The 22,992-nt window shown below is 39.4% G+C and overlaps 1 protein-coding gene across 2 annotated transcripts; it reads left to right on the top strand.

Moving 5' to 3' along the window:
- The first annotated feature begins 13,292 nt into the window (after nt 1–13,292).
- Nucleotides 13,293–22,462, top strand: LOC100263251 (plastid division protein CDP1, chloroplastic). 2 transcript variants are annotated; one of them, XM_002269277.5, is made up of 12 exons: nt 13,293–13,855; nt 15,208–15,321; nt 15,453–15,590; nt 15,935–16,039; nt 16,135–16,257; nt 16,492–16,860; nt 16,989–17,084; nt 17,178–17,297; nt 18,703–18,768; nt 18,853–19,617; nt 21,029–21,219; nt 21,984–22,462. In XM_002269277.5, the coding sequence occupies exons 1-12, from the start codon at nt 13,553–13,555 to the stop codon at nt 22,066–22,068; spliced, it is 2,475 nt and encodes an 824-aa protein (XP_002269313.2). In that variant the 5' UTR covers nt 13,293–13,552; the 3' UTR covers nt 22,069–22,462. The 2 variants fall into 2 exon arrangements, with proteins under 2 accessions (XP_002269313.2, XP_010663916.1); XM_010665614.3 differs by having other exon boundaries at nt 13,764–13,855; nt 15,192–15,321.
- The last annotated feature ends 530 nt before the right edge of the window (nt 22,463–22,992 follow it).

Below are 22,992 nucleotides of genomic sequence, written 5' to 3'. Positions count from 1 at the left end.
CCTTCGATCACATCATGCACTATCGACAGCTTATGACGCTCGATATTGGCAACGATGCATTATTATGCAAAGTATTCCCTGCCAGCCTTCAAGGGCAGGCCCTCTCATGGTTTCATCGCCTACCTCCTAACTCTGTTGACAATTTCAGGGACCTCTCTGAAGCATTCGTGGGACAGTACTTATGCTCTGCTCGACACAAGCAGAATATCAGCACCCTCCAGAACATAAAAATGAAAGACAACGAATCCTTGAGGGAATTTGTGAAACGATTTGGCCAAGCCGTACTCCAAATAGAGGTTTGCAGCATGGACGCTGTCCTACAGATCTTCAAAAGAAGCATCTGTCCAGGCACCCCATTTTTCGAATCGCTGGCAAAAAAACCTCCTACAACGATGGACGATTTGTTCAGACGCGCTAACAAATATTCAATGCTCGAAGATGACGTACATGCAGCCACTCAGCAAGTTTTGGTTGCCGGACGGGCCTCTAGAGATAACGTGGACAGACATGCCAAACCTCCGGACCGGCCAAAACCAGTTGACCGGAGGCAGGACGGGCCGAGTCGTCCGGATAGGCCGTCCATCACACCCCTATCCATATCATATGAAAAACTTCTCCCAATGATCCAAGGGTTGTCCGACTTCAGGTGGCCTAGACCCCTCGAAACGGACCCATCTATAAGAGACCGCAGCAAGAAATGCGCCTTCCACAAAGACCATGGTCATACAACAGAGACATGTCGGTCCCTCCAGTATCTAGTTGAAAGGCTCATCAAAGCAGGACATTTAAAACAGTACCTCCGCTCAGATACTGGAGGAAGGGATGCATCACAGCATCATAACTCTGGGGCCCCGAGGGCCCCAGTCGCCCCCAAGGCTGTCATAAACTATATCAACGAGGGCCCATCTGATTAGGAATACGATTCCAGGCGGAAAAGACAGAAATTGCTGCGAGCCGCGTCAATACGCGAACGCATTAATTCCATCCGGCCGGGTCTTACTGGGGAGGGCCCTCGCCCCATTGATGGGACAATCATTTTCCCACCAGTAGATCCCACCCGAACGCTACAGCCACATCGCGACGCCCTCATCCTCTCTCTAGAAATAGGAGATTTTGATGTAAGACGTATCTTGGTTGATCCAGGCAGTTCAGCCGATCTAGTACAAGCATCAGTCATTGGCCATATGGGACATAGTCTCGCGGGTCTCGAAAACCCCGGACGAATCTTATCCGGATTCAACGGATCATCAACAACATCCTTAGGAGACATTATACTGCCGGTTCGAGCTAGACCAGTCACTCTCAACGTGCAATTCTCGGTGGTACAAGAGTTGTCACCCTTCAATGTCATCTTGGGACGCACATGGCTTCACTACATGAAAGCCATCCCTTCCACATATCATCAAATGGTGAGTTTCCTCACCAACGAAGGGCAAACTGACTTGTATGGCAGCCAGTTAGCCGCTCGCCAGTGCTACCAAATAGCACGTGAAGCAGTCGCTAACCAGGAGGATGCATCTCCCCCTGAACCTAGCATTGCGCACGACCAATAGCAATTATTGGGTCCGGTGGACAAGGATCCCCCGGTAGCAGATCCCTTACAAACAATCCAAATCTCAGAAGAGAATGATCACCTCACAAACATCAGTTCCCTCATGACACAAGAAGAAACCCAGAGCATACAAAATATCCTTCGAAGCAACCATGACATCTTCGCATGGACACATTCGGATATGAAGGGAATTCATCCCTCTATCGCCTCTCACAAGCTTAACGTCTTTCCAGCAGCCAGACCCATTCGACAGAAGATTAGACGCTTTCACCCGGATAGACAAAGAGTTATCCAAGATGAAATTAACAAATTGTTGGAAGCAGGATTCATCAGAGATGTATCTTATCCGGATTGGTTGGCAAATGTAGTAGTGGTACCAAAGAAAGAGGGCAAATGGCGAGTCTGTGTTGATTACACCAATCTCAATAATGCATGCCCAAAAGACAGTTTTCCCTTACCGCGGATAGATCAAATTGTGGATTCCACTTCCGGGCAAGGGATGCTCTCTTTCTTGGATGCCTTCTCCGGATATCACCAAATTCCCATGTCTCCGGATGACGAAGAAAAAACAACATTCATAACGCCACACGGCCTCTATTGCTACAAAGTCATGCCATTCGGACTCAAAAACGCTGGCGCCACGTATCAAAGATTGATGACTAAAATCTTCAAACCTCTGATAGGCCGCTCGGTCGAGGTATACATTGACGATATCGTGGTTAAAAGCAAAACTCGAGAGCAGCATATCCTCCATCTACAAGAAGTATTTTACCTCTTGCGAAAGTATGACATGAAGCTAAATCCTTCCAAATGTGCCTTTGGCGTGAGTGCTGGCAAGTTTCTGGGATTTATGGTCAGCCAAAGAGGCATAGAAGTCAGCCCGGATCAAGTCAAAGCAGTCATGGAGACACCTCCTCCCAGGAACAAAAAGGAGTTACAACGCCTCACAGGCAAGCTCGTTGCGTTAAGACGTTTTATAGCCCGCTTCACTGATGAGTTGCGACCCTTCTTCTTAGCGATACGAAAAGCTGGAACCCAGGGATGGACGGACAATTGCCAAAACGCGTTGGAAAGAATTAAACATTGTCTTATGCATCCACCCATCTTGAGCAGCCCCATCCCAAAGGAGAAGCTATATATGTATTTAGCTGTCTCAGAATGGGCAATCAGCGCCGCTCTATTCCGCTGCCCTTCACCAAAGGAGCAGAAACCTGTCTACTATGTCAGCAGGGCATTGGCAGATGTAGAAACCAGGTATTCAAAAATGGAGCTAACAGCCTTAGCTCTTCGAAGTGCTGCCCAAAAGCTCTGCCCCTATTTTCAAGCCCACCCAGTGATTGTACTGACCGACCAACCCCTTCGCAGCATTCTACACAAACCAGATTTAACTGGGCGAATGCTACAATGGGCCATCGAATTGAGCGAATTTGGAATCGAATTCCAACCCAGATTATCCAAAAAAGGCCAAGTAATGGCCGACTTTGTGCTCGAATATTCACGAAGACCCAACCAGCACCACGAATCAAGTGAACAAGAGTGGTGGACACTACGAGTTGACGGAGCCTCGCGCTCATCAGGCTCTAGAGTTGGGCTCGTATTACAGTCCCCAACTGGGGAACATCTGGAGCAAGCCATCCGGCTGGGATTCTCCGCGTCTAACAATGAGGCAGAATACGAGGCCATCCTGTCCGGATTGGACCTCGCCCTTGCTCTATCCGTCTCCAAACTCCGGATCTACAGCGACTCGCAACTAGTGGTAAGGCACATCCAGAAAGAATATGAGGCTAAGGACTCACGCATGGCGCGATACTTGGCCAAAGTAAGAAGCACCTTACAGCAATTCACCGAGTGGACAATCGAAAAAATTAAGCGAGCTGACAATAGGCACGCTGACGCTTTGGCCGGCATAGCTGCCTCTCTACCTCTCAAAGAAGCCATTCTATTGCCCATATATGTGCAAGCCAATCCCTCTGTCGCAGAAAATTCCACTTGCAACACCATTGAGGCAACCCAAACGGATAATCAAGAATGGACGCAGGATATTGCAGAATATATCCGGACAGGCACTTTACCCAAAGATCTTAAACAAGCACACAAAATCCGGGTGCAGGCTGCCCGCTTCACCCTGATCGGGGGACACCTGTACAAGCGATCTTTCACAGGGCCTTATCTTCGCTGTCTTGGGCATACAGAGGCCCAATATGTGCTAGCTGAATTACATGAAGGAATATGCGGAAATCATACGGGAGGACGATCCCTAGCACATAGAGCTCATTCACAAGGATACTATTGGCCAACAATGAAGAAAGACGCGGCAGCATATGTCCAAAAGTGTGATAAATGTCAAAGATACGCCCCCATTCCACATGTGCCATCAGCAGCATTGAAATCGGTCTCAAGCCCATGGCCTTTCGCGCAGTGGGGCATGGACATAGTGGGACCCCTCCCAGCAGCACCTGCCCAAAAGAAATTCCTTCTTGTCGCCACTGATTACTTCAGTAAATGGGTAGAAGCTGAAGCATATGCAAGCATCAAAGATAAAGATGTCACCAAATTCGTATGGAAGAACATTGTTTGCCGCTTTGGAATTCCCCAAATCATCATAGCTGACAATGGTCCACAATTTGACAGCATTGCATTCAGGAATTTCTGTTCGGAATTGAATATCCGGAATTCATACTCCACGCCACGTTATCCTCAAAGCAATGGCCAGGCGGAAGCCACAAACAAAACTTTAATCAATGCCTTAAAGAAAAGGCTGGAGCAAGCCAAAGGAAAGTGGGTGGAGGAGCTACCCGGCGTCCTATGGGCCTATCGAACCACACCCGGACGACCAACAGGAAATACTCCTTTTGCCCTCACATATGGAATGGATGCGGTCATTCCCACTGAAATAGGTCTTCCTACTATCCGGACTGATGCAGCAAAGCAAAAAGACGCCAACACGGAACTAGGAAGAAATTTGGACTGGGCAGACGAAGTCAGAAAAAGCGCATCCATCCGGATGGCAGATTATCAACAAAGAGCATCAGCGCATTACAATCGAAAAGTCAGGCCCAGAAACTTCAAAAATGGTACGCTAGTACTTAGAAAAGTTTTTGAAAATACTGCTGAAGTAGGCGCAGGAAAATTCCAAGCCAATTGGGAAGGACCCTACATAGTGTCTAAGGCAAATGAAAATGGAGCCTATCATTTACAAAAGCTAGATGGCACTCCATTACTCAGACCATGGAATGTGTTCAATTTAAAGCAGTATTATCAGTAGAAAGTGTACACAAGTGCAAATGAGAAAGAGGTAAGTTTTATTGATATGAGTAAATGTAATTACAAAGAGACATCCGGACCACAAAAATATACAGAAGGAAAAATTACAGCAGAAAAATTGCAAAAAGAGATAAACTATCAGGGAGCAGGTTTCTCATGGAGCTTCTTTTCTTCACTTGGAGGAATTGAAGGAGTATCTCGCTTTATACCGTTCTTCTTCATGCAGCAGCGATACCCAAAGATAAATGTATCATCCACTTGTTTCTGGTAATCCGCTGCAAGTTCCTCCCTTTCCACAGCAAACTCCCGTTCAAGTTCCTCTTTTTGCACATCCAGACGCAGCTGCAAGTCTTCCTTCTGTTTCTTTTCATTCAAAACTTCTGTCCGGAGTCGACTCAATTCATCCCTTAGCCGGGCTGCCTCACCCTCCGCCTCATGAAGGCGGCCCGCAGTTGATTCTTCTCGACCCTTTGCCTCAGCCAACTCCACCCGGAGGGCTTCATTTTCCTCTCGCAGGGTGGATAGACTGGCCTCAGCCTCCTCCGTTCTCAGACGCAGTTGATTTTCAATCTCTTGGTGCCGAGAGGAGAAGGTCCTCATATAGTCTGCAGTCTGCAGCAGCTGAGTAAAAAGATCGTGTTGTTGAGACATGCTGCGGAGGCCCCTCACCAGCTGACACACAAACAAGAAAAGCAAAGACATAAATCATACTACAACAAACACATCAGTGCAACAAAAAATCAAAAAGCAAAAACACAAGACAACGATATACCGTTTCTATCATATCAAACATCTGAGCAGAGGGCTTGATGGCTTTCCAATCAGGAGTAATCTGCTTTAACTTAACTTCCAACTCCGCGTAGCTGAAAGGGCTAGCAGGAGCGGCATCGTCAGCAGATTCCTCCTCAGGTGAGGAAGCAGAGGGTAACTCTTGTCCCGGAATCGGAGCCCCCATATCTTCATCCGGACACATAGGTCCGGATGCATCCTCAGCCGGAATTATTGCCGGGGCGACTGAGGTCTCAGTAGCCATCTCCACCTCGCCTCCATCCGGATGAGCGTCATGGGCAGAAGCGCAGCTAATTTCAATCTCTTGCTGCCGCTCTTGAAGCCGCTCAAAGAGTCCGGACTGTAGATCGCGCGTCAAACGCGACTTCTTGAGGGGAGGCCCTTTCACCAGGACTATAGCCAGGCGATCCGGGTCGTCGGAAGGCTGACTTTGGCTTTCTGCTCCCGCTTCCTCCAACGGGGCCGTTTCAGCTGCATCAGCATCCGGATTAAGGTTGCCCGGACGGTTGATAGATGCAGCTTCCTCAGCCACGTTAGCCAGACGCGCAGCCGTGACCAAGGAAGGACCTGAGTGATTCAACCCCGACATGCGTCCGGGGCCGCTTGAGATAGAGTGCGGAGCAGCATTTACTGGCTCCTCTATCATTACTTCCCCCTCATAGGTAGTTTGGGGAGGAGGAAACTCCTTGGGAGGAGTGGGTTCCTTCATGTCCTTCCCATGCTTCTTCACCAGCTTCCCCCTTTTTCCTGAAGTTTTCTTTGGAGGAGAGTCCGGACCCCACTTCTGTCCGGGAGCCTTCCGGATAGTGCCTTCAGTTTTTTTTCTGATCTCTATCCTCCAGGAGCTTTCGCCGCCTTTCAGCGTCAGCCTCTTTGGCTTCCTGATAGAGGGGGAGCTCCTTCACAGTATAATGCTCCCCAGGCACTATCTCATCCTTTGCCAGTTTCCTAGGAAGAATATTGATAACATATTCCTGGGGCTCCCGGACGACCTCCGTCAAATTCCGCGCGGAAAGCAATGTTTTGTAGGCCCTCTCCTTGGGGTCTATTTCAAATAATTTGCATACGCAGGCAAAGGACGCCTTTTCCACCCAATCCACAAGGTGGCCCCTCAATTCCAAACCTGCATTGTCAGCAACAAAAGGTGAGAATTCTGTTCGGAAAAATCAGAAAAAAATCAGCAAAGCAAAATCCGGATAAAAAATCGCAAAACAAGATTACCCGGGATTTTTAAGGTATAATTCGGAGAAAAAGGCCTCGACGGATGCTGCGATAGCCCCGCCCATCCACCCCAGACTGCCACCAGCCCCTTCGCCCCTCCCTTTGTCGAATATGGCAGTTCTGTCACCATTTGAAGGGAGGGCAGGTGAGCGGACACACTGAAGATATCATTCTTTGCTTTCTTCAGGGAATAGACAAAGAACAATTCCAGTAGCGTAAGGTCGAGGCTGTACAGCATGTTGATAATGCTGCATCCCATCAGCACCCGGACAAGGTTGGGATGAATGAAGATGGGTGGAATCTGAGAGAAGTGGAGGAATTCCTTGAACAAGGCTGGCAGAGGGAACCGGAGCCCCGCGTTGAATTGTTCCTTTGTGAAGAGGATAGCGTTTTTTCCACCTTTCTCAGTAGGCATAGCCGCCTCCTCGTTCACCAGGTCTATCAATACGTCATGGGGGATGCGGAATCGCTCCCGGAACTCCTTCGCATTTAGTTTATCTATCGCCTTTTCGCCAGCCTCGCTGACCCGGACAGACGAAACAGTCTTTTTTGGAGCCATTTCTTACCACAAAGCCAAAGCAAAATCTACACGCAAAAACAATGCAAACGGTTCAGACCAAGCAATCAGAAAATACACAAACCCTAACTCAAAGCAGTCAGAAAAACCCCTCAAAAACCCCTCCAAACAAACAACAAAGTACCAACATTAAACAAACAATTGCAAGCGACTTGTTCAAAACAAAGCCAGGAACCAAGTTTAAAGAACCGACAAACGCAACCAAAGGAATGACAATAGCAAAGAGGTACGTACCAAATAGAGCTCTGAAGAAGAAGAACGGTTACTCTCTCGGTATAAAATCACCGGCAACAAACAAACGAGGTCGTTCGAAGTTTTTCTCAGAAAAGCAAAGGACGCAGAAAAAGTAAGAAGAAGGAAGGCTCTCAAGAGAATGCAGTAGAAAAAATACAAAAAGAGGTACAGGGCCCTATTTATAGCAGGACAGCCCCTCGGAAAGCCAAACCAACAGCCATGTTATCATTGAAACGACATATTGCCTGGGGATACACAGGGTCGGCGGCTCGCCATAAATGCCTTTTTTGGCTTCCGCACCCCCACTTGCCACGTGGCCAAGTTAGACGAATGGACTTTTTCAATTTTCAAAAACCCAGTTATTTTTAACCCGCCCATTTTTTGGCAAAATAGGCAAGTTAAAAAGGAGGGCAATGTAGGGACCCCTCCCCTTGGGAAACACGTGGCACGCGGCTCATGGTGACGCGTGGCACGTGCTATCAGCCGGACCATCATCATCCGGATTCCCCTACAGATATGTATGGTGCGGCTATCCTATCCGGAACCCCCCAATGAAAGACAAACAACGTTTCAGCTTCTCCTATCCAAGGAAGAGCAAACGACGCTGGCAGAGCGTAGACACCCGGATAGTCTCCACAAACACATCCGGATATTCAGCATGATCCATCCGGATATAAATCGTCTGGATGGTCAATTAAAGTAAAGCGAGTCTTACACGCAATCACAACAAGCAGCCATGGCCCACATCCCATCACCTGCAGAATGAGAAGACAAGAGGAAGTGACAGCAAGTCACTTCCCACGATCATTCTACATAATCGCTTCCCACGATCTCTGACAGCCGCATCACCTACCATGGTCTCTGACAGCCATTCGTAGGATGATAGTGCTCCTACTAACACCTATTGTCATCATCACAACAGAAAATATCTCCCCACCATTAATGAGAGGAACAGTACCCCTGAAGCTGTATATATATGACTTCACACGAAGAAGAAAGGGATGATCTCCTGGTAACCTCTTGATACCTAGTAAAAGGCCAACTGCCTCATATATCTTATTCTCTTACCATGGCTAACAACATCATCGGAGGGTGCATCCGAACACCCTGTCCGGATGCCTTTTTGCAGGTACAACCACTGAATCAAGAACCCCTTGTGTGTTGAGAATCGCGTGTCCATCCATCTAGCAGCAACGCGGCCCACCTGATGCGCGAGGTGACAACAATTTCCTAGTGGAAAAATGTTCTTATCTCAACACAAATACACACAAGACATTCTTCACAAAACAAAAATGTTGGAGAGTGCTCCCTTTGCTACACCAATGGTTGTAAAAGACATCTCTTCGAACTCAGAACCCATTGATGTTACCCTTTTCCACAACATAGCAGGGGTTCTCCAATATCTCATCTTCACAAGACCCGACATCGCCTTTGTAGTAAATAAAGTGTCTCAATTCCTTAACAGCCCCACTTTTAGCGATTTGAATGGGACACAACATTTTGGTCTTCGTTATATTGCCTTACCAACCTTTATGTTTTTAGTGATGTAGATTGGGTCAGTTGTACCACAATAAGGAGAAGCATCACTGCTTTCTGCACACTCCTTGGTGCCAATTGTATTTCTTGGTGTGCTAAGAAACAACCCACTGTGTCTCGCTCCAACACTGAAGTCGAATATCGATCTATGGCCTCCACCACAGTTGAGATAACATGGATCACATTTCTTTTTCGAGATATTGGTGTTTCCTTGGCACAACCACCATAATTATTTTGTGATAATATTAGTGTGCTTCACATGTCAGTTAACCCTTTGTTTCATTCAAGATCAAAGCACATAGAGCTCGACTACCACTTTCTCCGAGAAAAAGTTGCAGTGGGTCATCTTATGGCACGACGCATCCCTTCATCATCTCAACTTGCTGATATCTTCACCAAGCCATTACCTAACGCTACCTTTCAGGTGTTTAGGGACAAAATGGGTGTTCATCCTCAACCACACACCAGTTTGAGGGGTTGTTAAGAATCCAGCTAAATCAAATTCCAATACAGCTCATGAGAATAAAATCTCTAAGCTACAGGCTATAACTCTAGAGAATAAAATCACAGAGAATAAACTTTCCAAAGTTGCAGGCTACAAAGGAAGGAAAATAAATATTGCTTTCCAAATACACACTTCCATATGTAAAACTTACACTTTCCATTTGTAAAATATACATTGTGTATATTAAGGTCTGCCAGTCAATCAAAATAACACAACTTTATCCATTCCTTTCTTAACTTTCTTCACTATGGTATATCACTATACTTTCTCAATAGGTAACCTAACTCCCAAATATTGATTTAGTTTTCATAGACCTGTCTTTCCTATCGAGAGTTACATTTAGAGTTTTTTTTTCTTATTTTGTTTTTCCTTAATTTAAAGATAAAATAAAAATAATTGGCTACTCCAAAACCAAATTTTTTCTAGAAAAAAAAAATCAAAATTTCAAATAAAAAGTAAGTCTTGCCATCGAGTGGGGATGCATGCAAAAAATGAGGCTTTATAAGATGTTTTATAAAAATATTCTATTTTAAATTTTTAAGAACAAAAAATTATTTCCCATTTGATGATTATTAAATGTTTTTTTTTTTTTTTTTTTTTTTTGTGAATAGAAAGCTGCTTTAAAAAACAATTACCAAACAGGATCTTGATAGTCCTAAGTGTTGATCTTAAAAAGAAATTGGATCTTAAAAGAAATATAAAAATTATAGAATTTTATAATAATAATTCACTTATATCATAACTAAGCACCATTTAAATATTGGGGAGTTTTAGATATACTACTCTCATATTTTGTTCTCATCATATGTTTTTCAATAAAGAAGATATTAAATTACTTTTACATCATCTTCTTTGGCATTAAGGCACCCTCTCCTCTCTTCCCCATCCTCCTACCTTCTTTCCTCATCATTTCACCCTCTTGTTTTAGATTTTGAAGTAAAAAGGGAAAATAAAGTATCCAGGGAAGGTGGAGAAGGTAAAGAAATGTTAGGGTTTTGAGATTGAATATGTTCACATTATAGTACATGCATGATAAAATTGTGATTTCACTTAAAAAGAAAGCAAAAATAAGAATATAGAGAAAATATTTTGTGAATAAAAAAACTTTGAGGTTCTTAATGGGTACGATATCAAATTTTGTCATCTTAAATATAATTATTGAATTGAGTTGTAAAATTTGGATCATTGACTAATGGTAAGGAAAAAAAACTTATGAAAGTTTAGGATCGAGCTACTTAGGAAAGGGGAGAAGGTAAACAAGTAGTTCTTCTTTTAAAACTCAAAATATCCTATTTTTAGTTTTTAGTTTTTTATTGATTAAATATATTTGATTAACAAATAAAAAACAAACAATCTCATATTGAACATGTGAAAAATTATTTTTTATGAAATCATAAGATCAACTAACAATACCACCAAAAAAAAAAGAAAAAAGAAGCCAAACAATAACCTTTTTTAAGTGTCAAGGAAGGTAAAAGATGATGTTTTCCTAAAGTGTCATCTTCCGCCTTGCCATTGTATGTTTTAATCAACAATGACGCTTCCAGGAAGCACCATCTTTTATCAAATCTTGACAAATCAACACTCATGTGTAATAAGTACCTTCAAAAATTCAAGTAAATGAAGGATGAATGAATTTACGCATATAAAAAGCGATGCAATGAACTTATAGCAATGAACTTGAACTCTCGTTTATTTTAATGTTGATCAATTGATATAGAGTTCATGAGAGAAAATTAATAGAAGCAAAAAAAAAAAAAAAAAATGCACTCAAATATGCTCATAGTGACTTAATATAAATATCATTCAACTAGCTGACTTATTTGCATGTTCCCATCAAGCAATGTAAAAAGCACCACTTCCAAGAATTGCAATGATAATAGTTGTCTATTTTGTGAGAAAGAAGCATAGAGTTGGTTTTTATCAATATTACCAAATACAAATATCGAAAGCTAATTAATGAAGCGTAGGAGTTAGGGCGACTCCTTATATTCTTTTAATAATGAACTCTTAAAACTTTTTCAAATAAAAGAATAATGTAAGACCTACAATGCACAATTCAAAAAAAAAAAAAAAACCAAGGTCCAAATAAGATGAAAACCATCTTATTATCACTATTTTAATATTAATTTGTATTTTTAATTTCTTATATTTTTATATTTTTATTTATTTGACTAGTTTTTACTTCTATTTTAGTTCCTTTGATTTTTATTTTTCCTGAGTTGATAGAAGGAGCTTGTTCAAAGTTTTTGAAAATATAAATTATTAGGCTAGTGTATGACAAAAATCCAAGCATAGGAAGTATAAACTTATTTTTATATTTTATTTCAACAAATCCATGAAATGTAGCATGCATTGTCTTGTTTAAAATATCATAAAACAATTATGCAATTATAAAAGTAAATAATTAAATTGTAAAGTAATAATAAAAATAAAATTGTATATCTCCTTTCAAGCTATCATATCTTTAAGAGAAGTTTCTAGTGCAGCGATGGGTTACCCTTACAAATATGAACTTTCGCTTGATGGACCAAACACGAATCCTCTAGTTTCAACTCTTGAAAAATAAATTTGCTAATATAAGAATGAATCTAGACAAAGAATCCAAAGATTAAATATTATCTCTATTTTTACCTTTTGTACTTCTAAATGTAGAAGTTAAATATTATATTAATATAAATACACTTAGTCCCCTCCTCTTTAAATGATGTGCATATTTATCTTATCCATCATGTTTGCTTCACCTAATAAGGTCATAAGAATGTTGTGTTATATTTTCATTCCACTAATTCAAGTTCAAGAATTTGAATTTGAGAATTTATTTTTACCCCAAATCATCTCATAAAAAATATGGGTATTCAAAATCCATCATGCTGATATATTATAATAACCAATATACAATAATTTATTTAAGCCTATAAACAAATAAAACTAATTATAATTGATTTTATCTCACATATTTAATAACTATTTTATAATTTAATAGATTATTTCTCTTTTTTAATCATTAGTTATTCATTGTTTTAAATTTTTCCATGTCAAGTCATTAAGTGGTAGTTCTAAGACATAAATTGGGCGCTTGAGTTTTACTTTAGGGCATTGGAGCCATCCATGTAAAATTTCCATTTTATTATATACCATTATATTTCAAACAACTTAATGATATTTCAAATAAATTAGTAATTTTTTTTAAACCTTAACTTTTTCATAAAAAATGAAATAAAAGAAAAACATTTTTTACTTGAATTTTAAAAAATTTGAAAGAAAATTCAAGAAAAAAAAAATATAGAAGGCAAAAATAAAAGAAAATAAAAAATAATTTTAAATTTAATAAATTAGTTTGACATCACTCTTCTAATTATTTTTCTTTTTAATATATAAAAATTAAATAATTTAAAAATATATAAAATTTTAAGTAATTTAAAATATGTACTTTTTGTACCACCTATTTAAAAACTTTATTTTTTAAAATAGTTCTTAAAAATAATATTTGATAAGCATTTTTAGGATTTGTTGTGAATTAATTTTGTAGGAAAAATAGAAGATAAAAAGCATTTTCTGGAAAATTAGTTTTGTTCTAAAACCAGAAAACGTGTTGAGGATTGGTTTACAGACAAGAGCTTACTTAATTCTTATTTTACATTTTCTTACCGTTTCTTAGGTTTTAGCTTCTGATTTATTCTTTTCTTGGGTATGAAGGTGTGGAAAGCTACAACTGAAAACTGAAGTCTAGCTTTTTCTTCTCGGATTCTAACCAAACAAACATGCCTTCATCTTCTTCTTCTCCAGCTCCTCCTCCTCCAAATCACATTTTCCTCAGTCCCCAAATTCCATTTTTTATTTGACCAGAAAGTCAAAAAAAAAAAAAAAAAAAATGTCGATGGCTTCCAGTTCCGGTTGCATCGTTCTTGTCGGAACCACCTCCGCTGTGGAATCATCCTCCGCCGGCTTCGGCGGTTGTTCTTCTCCTGTCGTTCTTCAATTTGATGTCGCTTTGGGTGGAAGCAATGGTGGCGGTTTGAGTAGGGTTTGTAGGGTTCGAATCGGGGTCCGGTCAGGGAGGCGATGGAGATCGCGGGCGATTCGTGAGTTGCATCAGCAGAAGAATCAGATTCATGGTGGCCCTGGTAATGCAGCTCCGACCACCACTGTTGAAATTCCGGTTTCTTGTTACCAGGTCAGCTGCATTTTTCCGCATTGTGCCTGTGATTTGTCATATGGTATTGTTGTGGATGTTGTGGGGTTTGCTGGATAAATTGTGGGATGCATTCATGGGTTCTGAGAAGAAAGCATTAGGATGATCAAATGAAGCAAATCTCTGACTTTTATTTGTGGAGATTGTAGCTCATGAAATCTGTGTTATCTGTATTTGGAAAGAGTGTAAAAAATGGGGCCCAAAAAAAAAAAAAAAAAAAAAATCAGATGAATTTGGAAATTATGGGTAAATCTGAAAAGAGGTGGAGAGTCTTAAGGATACTGCTTTCAGAGACCATTGACTTTAGTGTTGCTCCTATATGAATAACATGTTTTTTGTTTTTCTATTTTTATTTATTTTCTATTTATTTATTTTTAAATTACAAACTGACATTTTATTACCATGAAATTACTAAATATAAAAAATATGATTCCTCAGTACAACCACAACTAACTCTGATGAAAATCGAGAATAACTATCTACCTTAGACATTCATGGAAATGCATAACTAAAAGTGGTTACAACTACAAACTCAAAACTTAGGGGTAGACAGGATCAACTGATCAGCTCCTTGTGTTTTGTTCGCGTATCCACTACATTGTCAGCTGTGTGAGAATTCTAGCAGGAGGAACACCTTAACTCTATAGCAATATAAAAAATTTGGCGTAGCTACCCATGCAGCCTACATGGACATCTGTCTTTCTTATTTACCCAAGATGGGGCTATTTCAGAATCTCCTATTAGAGGGGTCTTTAGTCCATCCAACAAGGTTTCGAAATCTGCCTTAATTAGGAGACGTTCATCATTGGATTAAGTTTCAAACAGACCCCAGTCGTGTGATATCATTGGTAACCTATTTGAACATGGGGCTAAAAGTCTAACACAAGAAAGCAAGTATCATTTTTGGTCCATTGTATATGGGCACTTCAAAGTGTGTGAATTGGTGCTGTTGGACATCACATCATAATGACTTGGGTGTGAGATGGGTATAATGTCCCTATTGGTTAGATATGTACCTGACAAGTGCATTCAATAAAGAACGAGATGAACTAGTTCCTATTTATTGTTAGCGACCTTTGACGCATGCTTGACATTATGTCTTAGTTATATACTTCAATTAGGTTATTTAGCTGTGTGCCTATGCCTAATATTTTGAATTAAACCAATCCAACACTGTACTAGAGTTTGTAACATGGTCGTTTTATGCAGAAGTTGCATATTTATTATCACATATAGTAGTTTTGACATTGTGCATATTGTTTTTTTAACCCTTTTGCTTTTGCTTCATCTTCTTTGATAACTCACAATCAGCTGTCAGTTAATTAAATTCACAGATTGTTGGTGTTCCTGATCAAGCAGAAAAAGATGAGATTGTTAAGTCAGTGATGGTACTGAAAAATGCTGAGGTTGAGGAAGGCTATACAATGGAGACCGTTATGTCACGCCAGGTAGAGACTAGAGAGTGAAATTAAGAAGTCATATGCCTTGATTTGTAGAATCTATTGTTGGATATGTAGCAGAACAGAGATGATTTCTAGCTTGTTTCAGTTTTAGCACCCTGTTTCTTTTGGGCTTGCAGGATCTTTTAATGGATGTGAGGGATAAACTTCTTTTTGAACCAGAATATGCCGGTAATGTGAAGGAGAAGATCCCACCTAAATCTGCCCTTCGAATTCCGTGGGCTTGGTTGCCTGGAGCTCTTTGCCTCCTTCAAGAGGTACAGACCTATGCAGATACTACTCATTCATCTAGAAAATCATTTTAGTGGTTTAGGATTTTTTTTTTGTAAATTTTCTTATGCTGAGGGATTATATCCTGGAAGAAATTTACTGCCCTTGAGAAGTTGGTAACTGGCTCTGATCTCACACCTTGCTTTTTTAAGTGTGATTTTATGGTCCAAATATAACTCTTTGTTCCAGACACCATATCATCTTCCTCTGGTTCATTTTCTTGAACAGTGAAGTGAGTGTTGTTTCTCATTTGTGAGTTAACCTCAGTTCAAAATCACGGCTATTGCTTCTGGATGAGGGATATGATGGGATTTGGATTTCTCTGATCCAGGTTGGAGAAGAGAAACTTGTGCTGGATATTGGCCGAAGAGCACTCCAGCATCCAGATGCTAAGCCATATATTCATGATTTGATTCTATCTATGGCACTAGCAGAGGTAAGACAAAACAGAAAAGAGGTCAGGAACTTCTACCAGTTTTTCCTGGCAACCTTGTTATGCCTCCCTTTCTTATCATAAGTGCTTTCTTGAAGTGTGCAATTGCAAAGATTGGTTTCGAGAAGAACAAAGTATCTTATGGATTTGAAGCTCTTGCTCGTGCTCAGTGTCTTCTTAGGAGCAAAATGTCTCTTGGGAAAATGGCATTGTTATCTCAGGTAAAACTCCTTTTTTTTTTCTGGCGTCTGCATTGGTTTACATATTCAAAGATCTCTGTTTTCTTGGTTCAGTTTCTGGTTAAGATATTCCTATCTAGTTGAAGCTAGTGCTACAAATTTTGTTGAGAACATAGATGCTGTTAGTAGATAGTTTTTAGTTGTACACCATACTTGTTACTTGCCTTATACTTGATTTCTTATTTATGCAATAATTTTGTTGGCTATGACTTGTAGATAGAAGAATCTTTGGAGGAGCTTGCACCTGCTTGCACATTGGAATTGCTAGGCATGCCTTACATACCTGAAAATACTGAACGGAGACGGGGAGCAATTGCAGCCCTGTGTGAATTGCTCAGGCAGGGTCTTGATGTAGAAACTTCATGCCAAGTCCAAGATTGGCCATGCTTCTTGAGCCGGGCACTCAACAGGCTCATGGTCATGGAAATAATTGATCTTCTTCCATGGGATAATTTAGCCGTTACACGGAAGAATAAAAAATCACTTGAATCTCAGAATCAAAGGGTTGTAATTGATTTTAATTGTTTCTACATGGTGTTAATCGCTCATATTGCTCTTGGGTTTTCAAGCAAACAAGCAGATTTGGTGAGTGCTTTCTTCAACCTTGTTATAGCTCCAGGATTTAATGAATTTTATATCGTCTTTTTCTTTGTTATCATGGAGTCATGTATTTGATCTTTATTCATTTCAATCTTTCTACTATTCTCTTGTAGATCAACAAAGCAAAAGTGATATGCGAATGTTTGATAGCTTCAGATGGCGTTGATCTAAAATTTGAGGAAGCCTTTTGCTCATTCCTTCTTGGACAGGTTTGATTTTCATTTTTCCTGTCCTCACCTTGGCATTTTTTATTTTTTATTTTTCATTGATTTAATTTCGAAGCTTAAATATTGGTTTTCTAGGGTGATCAAGCAGAGGCTGTTGAAAGGCTTCGGCAGCTTGAATCTGGTTCAAATACTGCTTCACGAAATTCAATTCCAGGAAAGGAAATTAAAGATTCTTCCAATGCAAACCCATCATTGGTATGCTTTCTAATATATTTAGAACTTTGATTGTTGTTGTTTTGTAAGAGATGTGTCTCAAACTACTACAAGTTGATGTCCAATTGTGGAAAGTTACATCTTGATACATTGCAAACCTGTCCATTGACGATATATATTTGCCAGTATTGTTGCTGCTTTAGTAGCAAAAACTCATTTGCAATTTATTTGCATTAATAGCATGAAATGTTGACTCTTCCATTTCAATTATCATATAAGAAATTATGTCTCTCTTAATAAGGGGTCCTTGTGTCTGATGAAATGGCTATCAATCTTATAGGCTTTTAAAACCTGAATCGAGGATTATGGGCTCCACATCAATGAGGAAGCTTCTTAGGTCAAAAAGAAAGTGAGTAGCAATTGTTTGAGTCATTTGAGGACATGTTTAGGGCAGATGTAGGTTATACTGAACTGCTTCTTTGAAAAGATTTACATAAAGAAGAGGCTGTTATCTAATGTATAAAAAATTTTTAGAATTTGAAACATTGTCTGGGAAACCCAGTTGCAAAAGTATTTAATCTCTGGCTTTACAAAAATGGAGTCTTAAACTTCAAATCTCTTACTTCTCATAAAAAATAAAAAAAAACTTCAAATCTCTTTCTCTAAACTGTAAAGTTCTTTAAGGTGTAATCAAACATGCTAACACTGGAATAGTTAGAACTTTTATACAATAGAAACCTGGGGGCTGAATTTGGCCTCCGCTTTAGAGGTATTTTAGTAAATTTGCAGGTTTGGGTTGTTTGATTTTCAGATTAGTGATGTTTAGTAACCCATGGGAGGTAACCCTATTGCTGTCCACTTGTGGAATCCAGTGGTGGAGAAAGTATCTAGAGATTTGATGGGTGGAAAATAGCCTATTTGCCATTAACATGCAGGATTACTTTGGTTCAGGCTTGTGTAAGATCAAATTTATTTTCAGAATTTTTTTGAGTGTAGCTTCCAAAATTGAGAAAGTCCAAGTGGGGTCTTTTTTGTTAAGTTTTGGGGGGAGGGCGGGAGAAACCATTTGATTTTGGACTCTAGTTTGTATAAAAGAAAAAAAGACGTGTCCTACTAGAACTTATTCCTTTAATCCCTTTATTTGTTGCAGACACCTGTTGAGCACATACATATCTGATCGGTAGATAATGTTGGATACATCGCATATTTGAATCATAAATTCCCAATCATGAGCCATATTATTATGTTATTTTCATTTTCTTGGTTCTGTTTTCTTTTTGATATCTGGGGAAGTAATACAATTGGGTTAGGTTGCATAAAGCCATGATTGTGGTGTCTCATGGACTGTGTGATACCACTCCATAGTATAATCAGTTCTTTTACAAACTTCGTGCTTGTCTTCAATTTGATGCTGTCTCATTCCAGACTGCCTGCTGAAATTGAGCAGGAGTTGTGGTTGAAGGAGGCTGTGCTTAGTGTTTTTCCTGATACACGAGATTGTTCTCCGTCTTTGGTAAGATTTGTAATGATTGGCTTTAAAACAAATTGTAGTTCTAGATTTTTACATGATACTGTATATAAATATGCATCTCTGCAGGCCAGTTTTTTTGGTGCTGAAAAAAGAACTCCTCGGAACAGGCAAACTAAAGGAGCCCTACTGACCGTTCCTAGTGTAAACCACAGACCAATATCTACTGCTCTTGCATCTGATCGGAGAGATATTGAGGAACCTCTTTCATATAAGAACTCTTCTCGACATCTTGGGTCAGCTGTAAAGCAGTTGGCTCCAGCTGATTTGCAAAGCCCTTTAATATTGGGCAAGAATGGTAATGAAAGTGATATTAACCCACCATCTGTTCAACTGAAAAGAAATCTTGGGGCATACCATAGTAAAGTGTGGGAAAATTGGTTGACCACTAGAGATGTAGTTGGAAGGGTAACCTTTGTAACAGTATTAGGGTGTGTTGTACTCATGACCTTTAAGCTCTCAGGTCTGAAGTTTGGGAGAATGAGGACTACATCTAGATTGGCCTCCCACAAATCAATTGTGGAGACAAGTTCTCTTGCCCGGACAACGGATCCTTCTCTAGATTGCAGAAGTAGCATCACTTACAAACTCAAGAAGCTGCTGGTGAAGGTTACAAAGCAACTCAGGAACCGCTCAGATGGTGGGAACCTGCAAAGTTCAGGCCTTGCTGCCAATCTATCATCCTCCATGGCAGCAGTGGACAGGAGTCCAATGCCTATGCAAGAAGCTGAGATGCTTGTCAAGCAATGGCAAGCCGCTAAAGCTCAAGCTCTTGGTCCTAGCCATCAGATTGATAGCCTGTCTGAAGTCCTTGATGATTCAATGCTGGTTCAGGTAAAATTATATGTTTGTTTTGACATAATTTCATGTTGTCATTCATTTGTCTTAAAGTTTTCATGTGTGGATGTGGACACATAAATTGTGTGTTTTATTAAACATGCATGTTTATTTTTTTTTGATAATTTCAAACATGCATGTTTATAAATGTGTGTTTGTGTATGCATTTGTTTATTTTACATACTTGTATCATTCAATGATCTAACCATTTTATAATAGTGGAATTTTCAATACATAGCTTCGAAGAAACAACTAATTTTTGCTAATAATTAGTCATTTAACTTGGCGTGCTGTTTGACCATTATGAGCTGCTTATCTTCTAATTTAAATATTTTGTATAAACTGCTGCAGTGGACTAACTCGATCATCTTGTGATTACAGTCATATCAAAGGTGTGGAAACACACACGAAAAAAGTCAGAAATGTTAACATAGATAACAAAGCATGATTTGGAGTTAAAATAATAATAAATAAAATATATACATGTCAAGTATGTGATTTGTAGGGGGCCAAGTGGGTAGCAGTTTAACGAAGTGATAAATACTATATTAAGTTAAATAGTCACATATTTGAATTACTTTTCTATTAACAAACTGTGGAGATATTAATTTATTGAAAAGATATGTATCTTTTACTCGTAAGAGGTGCTTCTATAAACATTGCACATGATTTGGATGAAATAAAAGATAATTTATTAATGTTAAAAACAAGTGTGTGAGTTTTGAATAAATAGGTGGAATTATAATATAAAACACAAAAAATACAGCAAGGATTTTCTTGACATGGTTCACAGAGCTACTGTAGGAAACTAAAAATAAAAGAATTTGGGTTTATATTAGCATTAGATTAGAAATACAGGGTTTTAAGAAATTAGAGTCTTTGATAATGTGTAAAGGTAAAAAGAAAAAAAGAAAAAAAGAAAAAATGAATTGTTGAATCAGAAGAGCATCAAAGGAGGAGAAGATCTTGTTTCTCTCTCCCTCTCCTCCTTTTAGTTGGTCTCAAAGGAGAAAAAAATGATCTTGTGATCTTTCTCCAGCTCTTTCTCCCCTTTTCACAGTTTCTGAAATTTTTGACATTTGGAGAAATTTGTATAATCCAATTTGAAGAAGTAAAATAAACAAGAAATGTTGTGATCTCAGGTGATGAAAGACAAACTCAAGATGTTGGGTTGCCTCTTTTTCCCCCAATTAGCAAAGTTTGAAATCTTGGATACCACTATGGTTCATGTTCCAGTTACATGAACAAATAGCGTGGGTGCGTTGTTCCCATAGAAATCGAAACTTTGAATGGGCCCCTACTGCTTTGAAATGCTTGAAATAGGGAAATATGTTAATCTGCTTTATATTGAAGGTTGTTTTTCATGAATGTCCTATCTATTAACTTTTCCATTCTGTTTATTTTGCAGTGGCAAGCTCTAGCTGATGCAGCAAGACTTAAGTCTTGTTTCTGGAGATTTGTTTTACTGCAATTGTCTGTTATTCGGGCTGATATTTTATCAGATAGCACTGGCATTGAGATGGCAGAAATAGAGGCTCTCCTAGAAGAAGCAGCAGAGCTTGTTGATGAATCTCAGCCAAAGAACCCGAATTATTACAGGTACTTATTTTACCTAAAGGAAGCAGCAAACCTAAATATTTCCAAGTTAAGTTGATAGGGAAAAATACTTATTTTACCTTGATTTTTATTGTCTTTGGTGTTATGAAGGAAAAGAAAGAGAATTGTTATGATATCTAGATTGCCAAGTATAACAAGGTTTTAAACAAAGTTAAAACTTTTTTAGTGAGGCACCGGTATATTTTCCCTACTACAACCTAGGAGCTTTTCTCTATAAGTCATGGACTTAGGCTCTTCCTAAGCTCACGTGCCACACTTAGACAACTTAAAGTATTTGACATTTCTAAGTCAGCCTTTCCCACCCACTTAGTTAGAATGCACAAGGAAGGCAATGCTTAGGAAAGGAAGCTTTGTATTGCATAAGGAAGCTTTACAATGCTAGGAAGCTCTCAACTTGTTTGGTGCCTGGCCAAATGAGGCTCCTATTTATAGTCACTAGTGGAACTCTTTGGAACACACAGAGGTCCCTTACAACTCTAGAATTCTCTACACAATTCCTATGTACAAGCTATTAAAATGCCCCCACACTCTTCCAGTCTTATGTAGAGATATGTGAACATCTCTAGGCTCCTCTAAAATCTTTCACACTCCACTAGTGGACTAGTGTGGATTGCTCCAAGAGGTTCCAGAAGCTTCCTGTTCTCCTATATAAGTTCAAAAGAGGGTCATTTGAATAGGTTGTGACAGTAAGCTTGAGTTCAGAATTATATAAATAAATTTTTTCTTGTTCTACTGTCTGATTGCAGCACATATAAAGTCCGTTATCTTCTGAGACGACAAGATGATGGTTCATGGAGATTTTGTGAAGGCGATATTCAAATACCATGCTGATATTCAACCAAGTTCTGGGATAAAATTAGCCGACCCATCAGGACTTGCACCTGCTAAACTGCTTCCTCCCATCTTCATTCTTCTCTTATGGAGACAACCCAGAAACTGAAACTGGATCCCAACTGCAGGTGGGCAATGATGCATTTCTTTTGACCTGGAAATTGAAACTGGGTTCCGAGTATACGAGAGCAGTGATTCATTTCTGGGTAGGGCATTCTCTATTTTAATGCAGATACGGGGCAGTGTTGATTTTATGATATGATGGTGCTGTATAAGGGAATTGAATTGTAGCTGAGATTGGATTTGTTCCTCCATTTTATAATCAACAGCTTCAGAATTCTACTGTTGAGACCGCTTGAGGAAAATAATTTAAACCTTGTCCTGGATGTAGTAAGTACTCTGCTTTTCAAGATAGTGAAGAAAAAAATGTGAAATAAGTTTCAAAAAAAGATGTAATACCATACTTCTCTTTCTGGAAAACATTCAAATTTGGAAGTATAATTAGGTGCTTTGTATAGAAGATGACAAAATAAGCAAAAATATTCTCCCCTATTTTGATAATAAGGAATATGTAATATTTTTATAAAGTAGAAAATTGTATAATATCTCAATAAATTAGGAAATTTTTAATTTTGATTAAATAATATAACTAATATAGGTGCAATCAAGGACTTTCAACCTGTGTGATAGGTACTTACTTTTGTATTTTGCATTACTATTTCCCTAATGCTCTGCCTAGTCTAAAAGGTGGCAAATTTGGCGATGAGCACCTACTTTGAAAGGGAATCAGTGTGAGGGGTGAGGGGCAAAACTTTTAAAAATTTGTCTTTACTTCATTTTTATTTCATAATCCTTGAATGGAATCTTTTTATTTCATTTTTGAAAAATTTGTCTTTTGTTGCCTTTTTTGGAGACCACTTTTAA

Source organism: Vitis vinifera, chromosome 17 (assembly GCF_030704535.1).
Source record: "Vitis vinifera cultivar Pinot Noir 40024 chromosome 17, ASM3070453v1".
NCBI lineage: Eukaryota > Viridiplantae > Streptophyta > Magnoliopsida > Vitales > Vitaceae > Vitis > Vitis vinifera.
This window is presented reverse-complemented; position numbering and strand designations above follow the sequence as displayed.

Excerpts from the sequence above, each read along its gene's own strand:
- LOC100263251 (XM_002269277.5), top strand. The coding sequence starts at position 13,553 with ATGTCGATGGCTTCCAGTTCCGGTTGCATCGTTCTTGTCGGAACCACC. Across the intron at positions 17,298-18,702 it reads CCAATGCAAACCCATCATTG|GAGTTGTGGTTGAAGGAGGC; the intron begins GTATGCTTTCTA and ends GAAATTGAGCAG. Across the intron at positions 18,769-18,852 it reads GAGATTGTTCTCCGTCTTTG|GCCAGTTTTTTTGGTGCTGA; the intron begins GTAAGATTTGTA and ends GCATCTCTGCAG.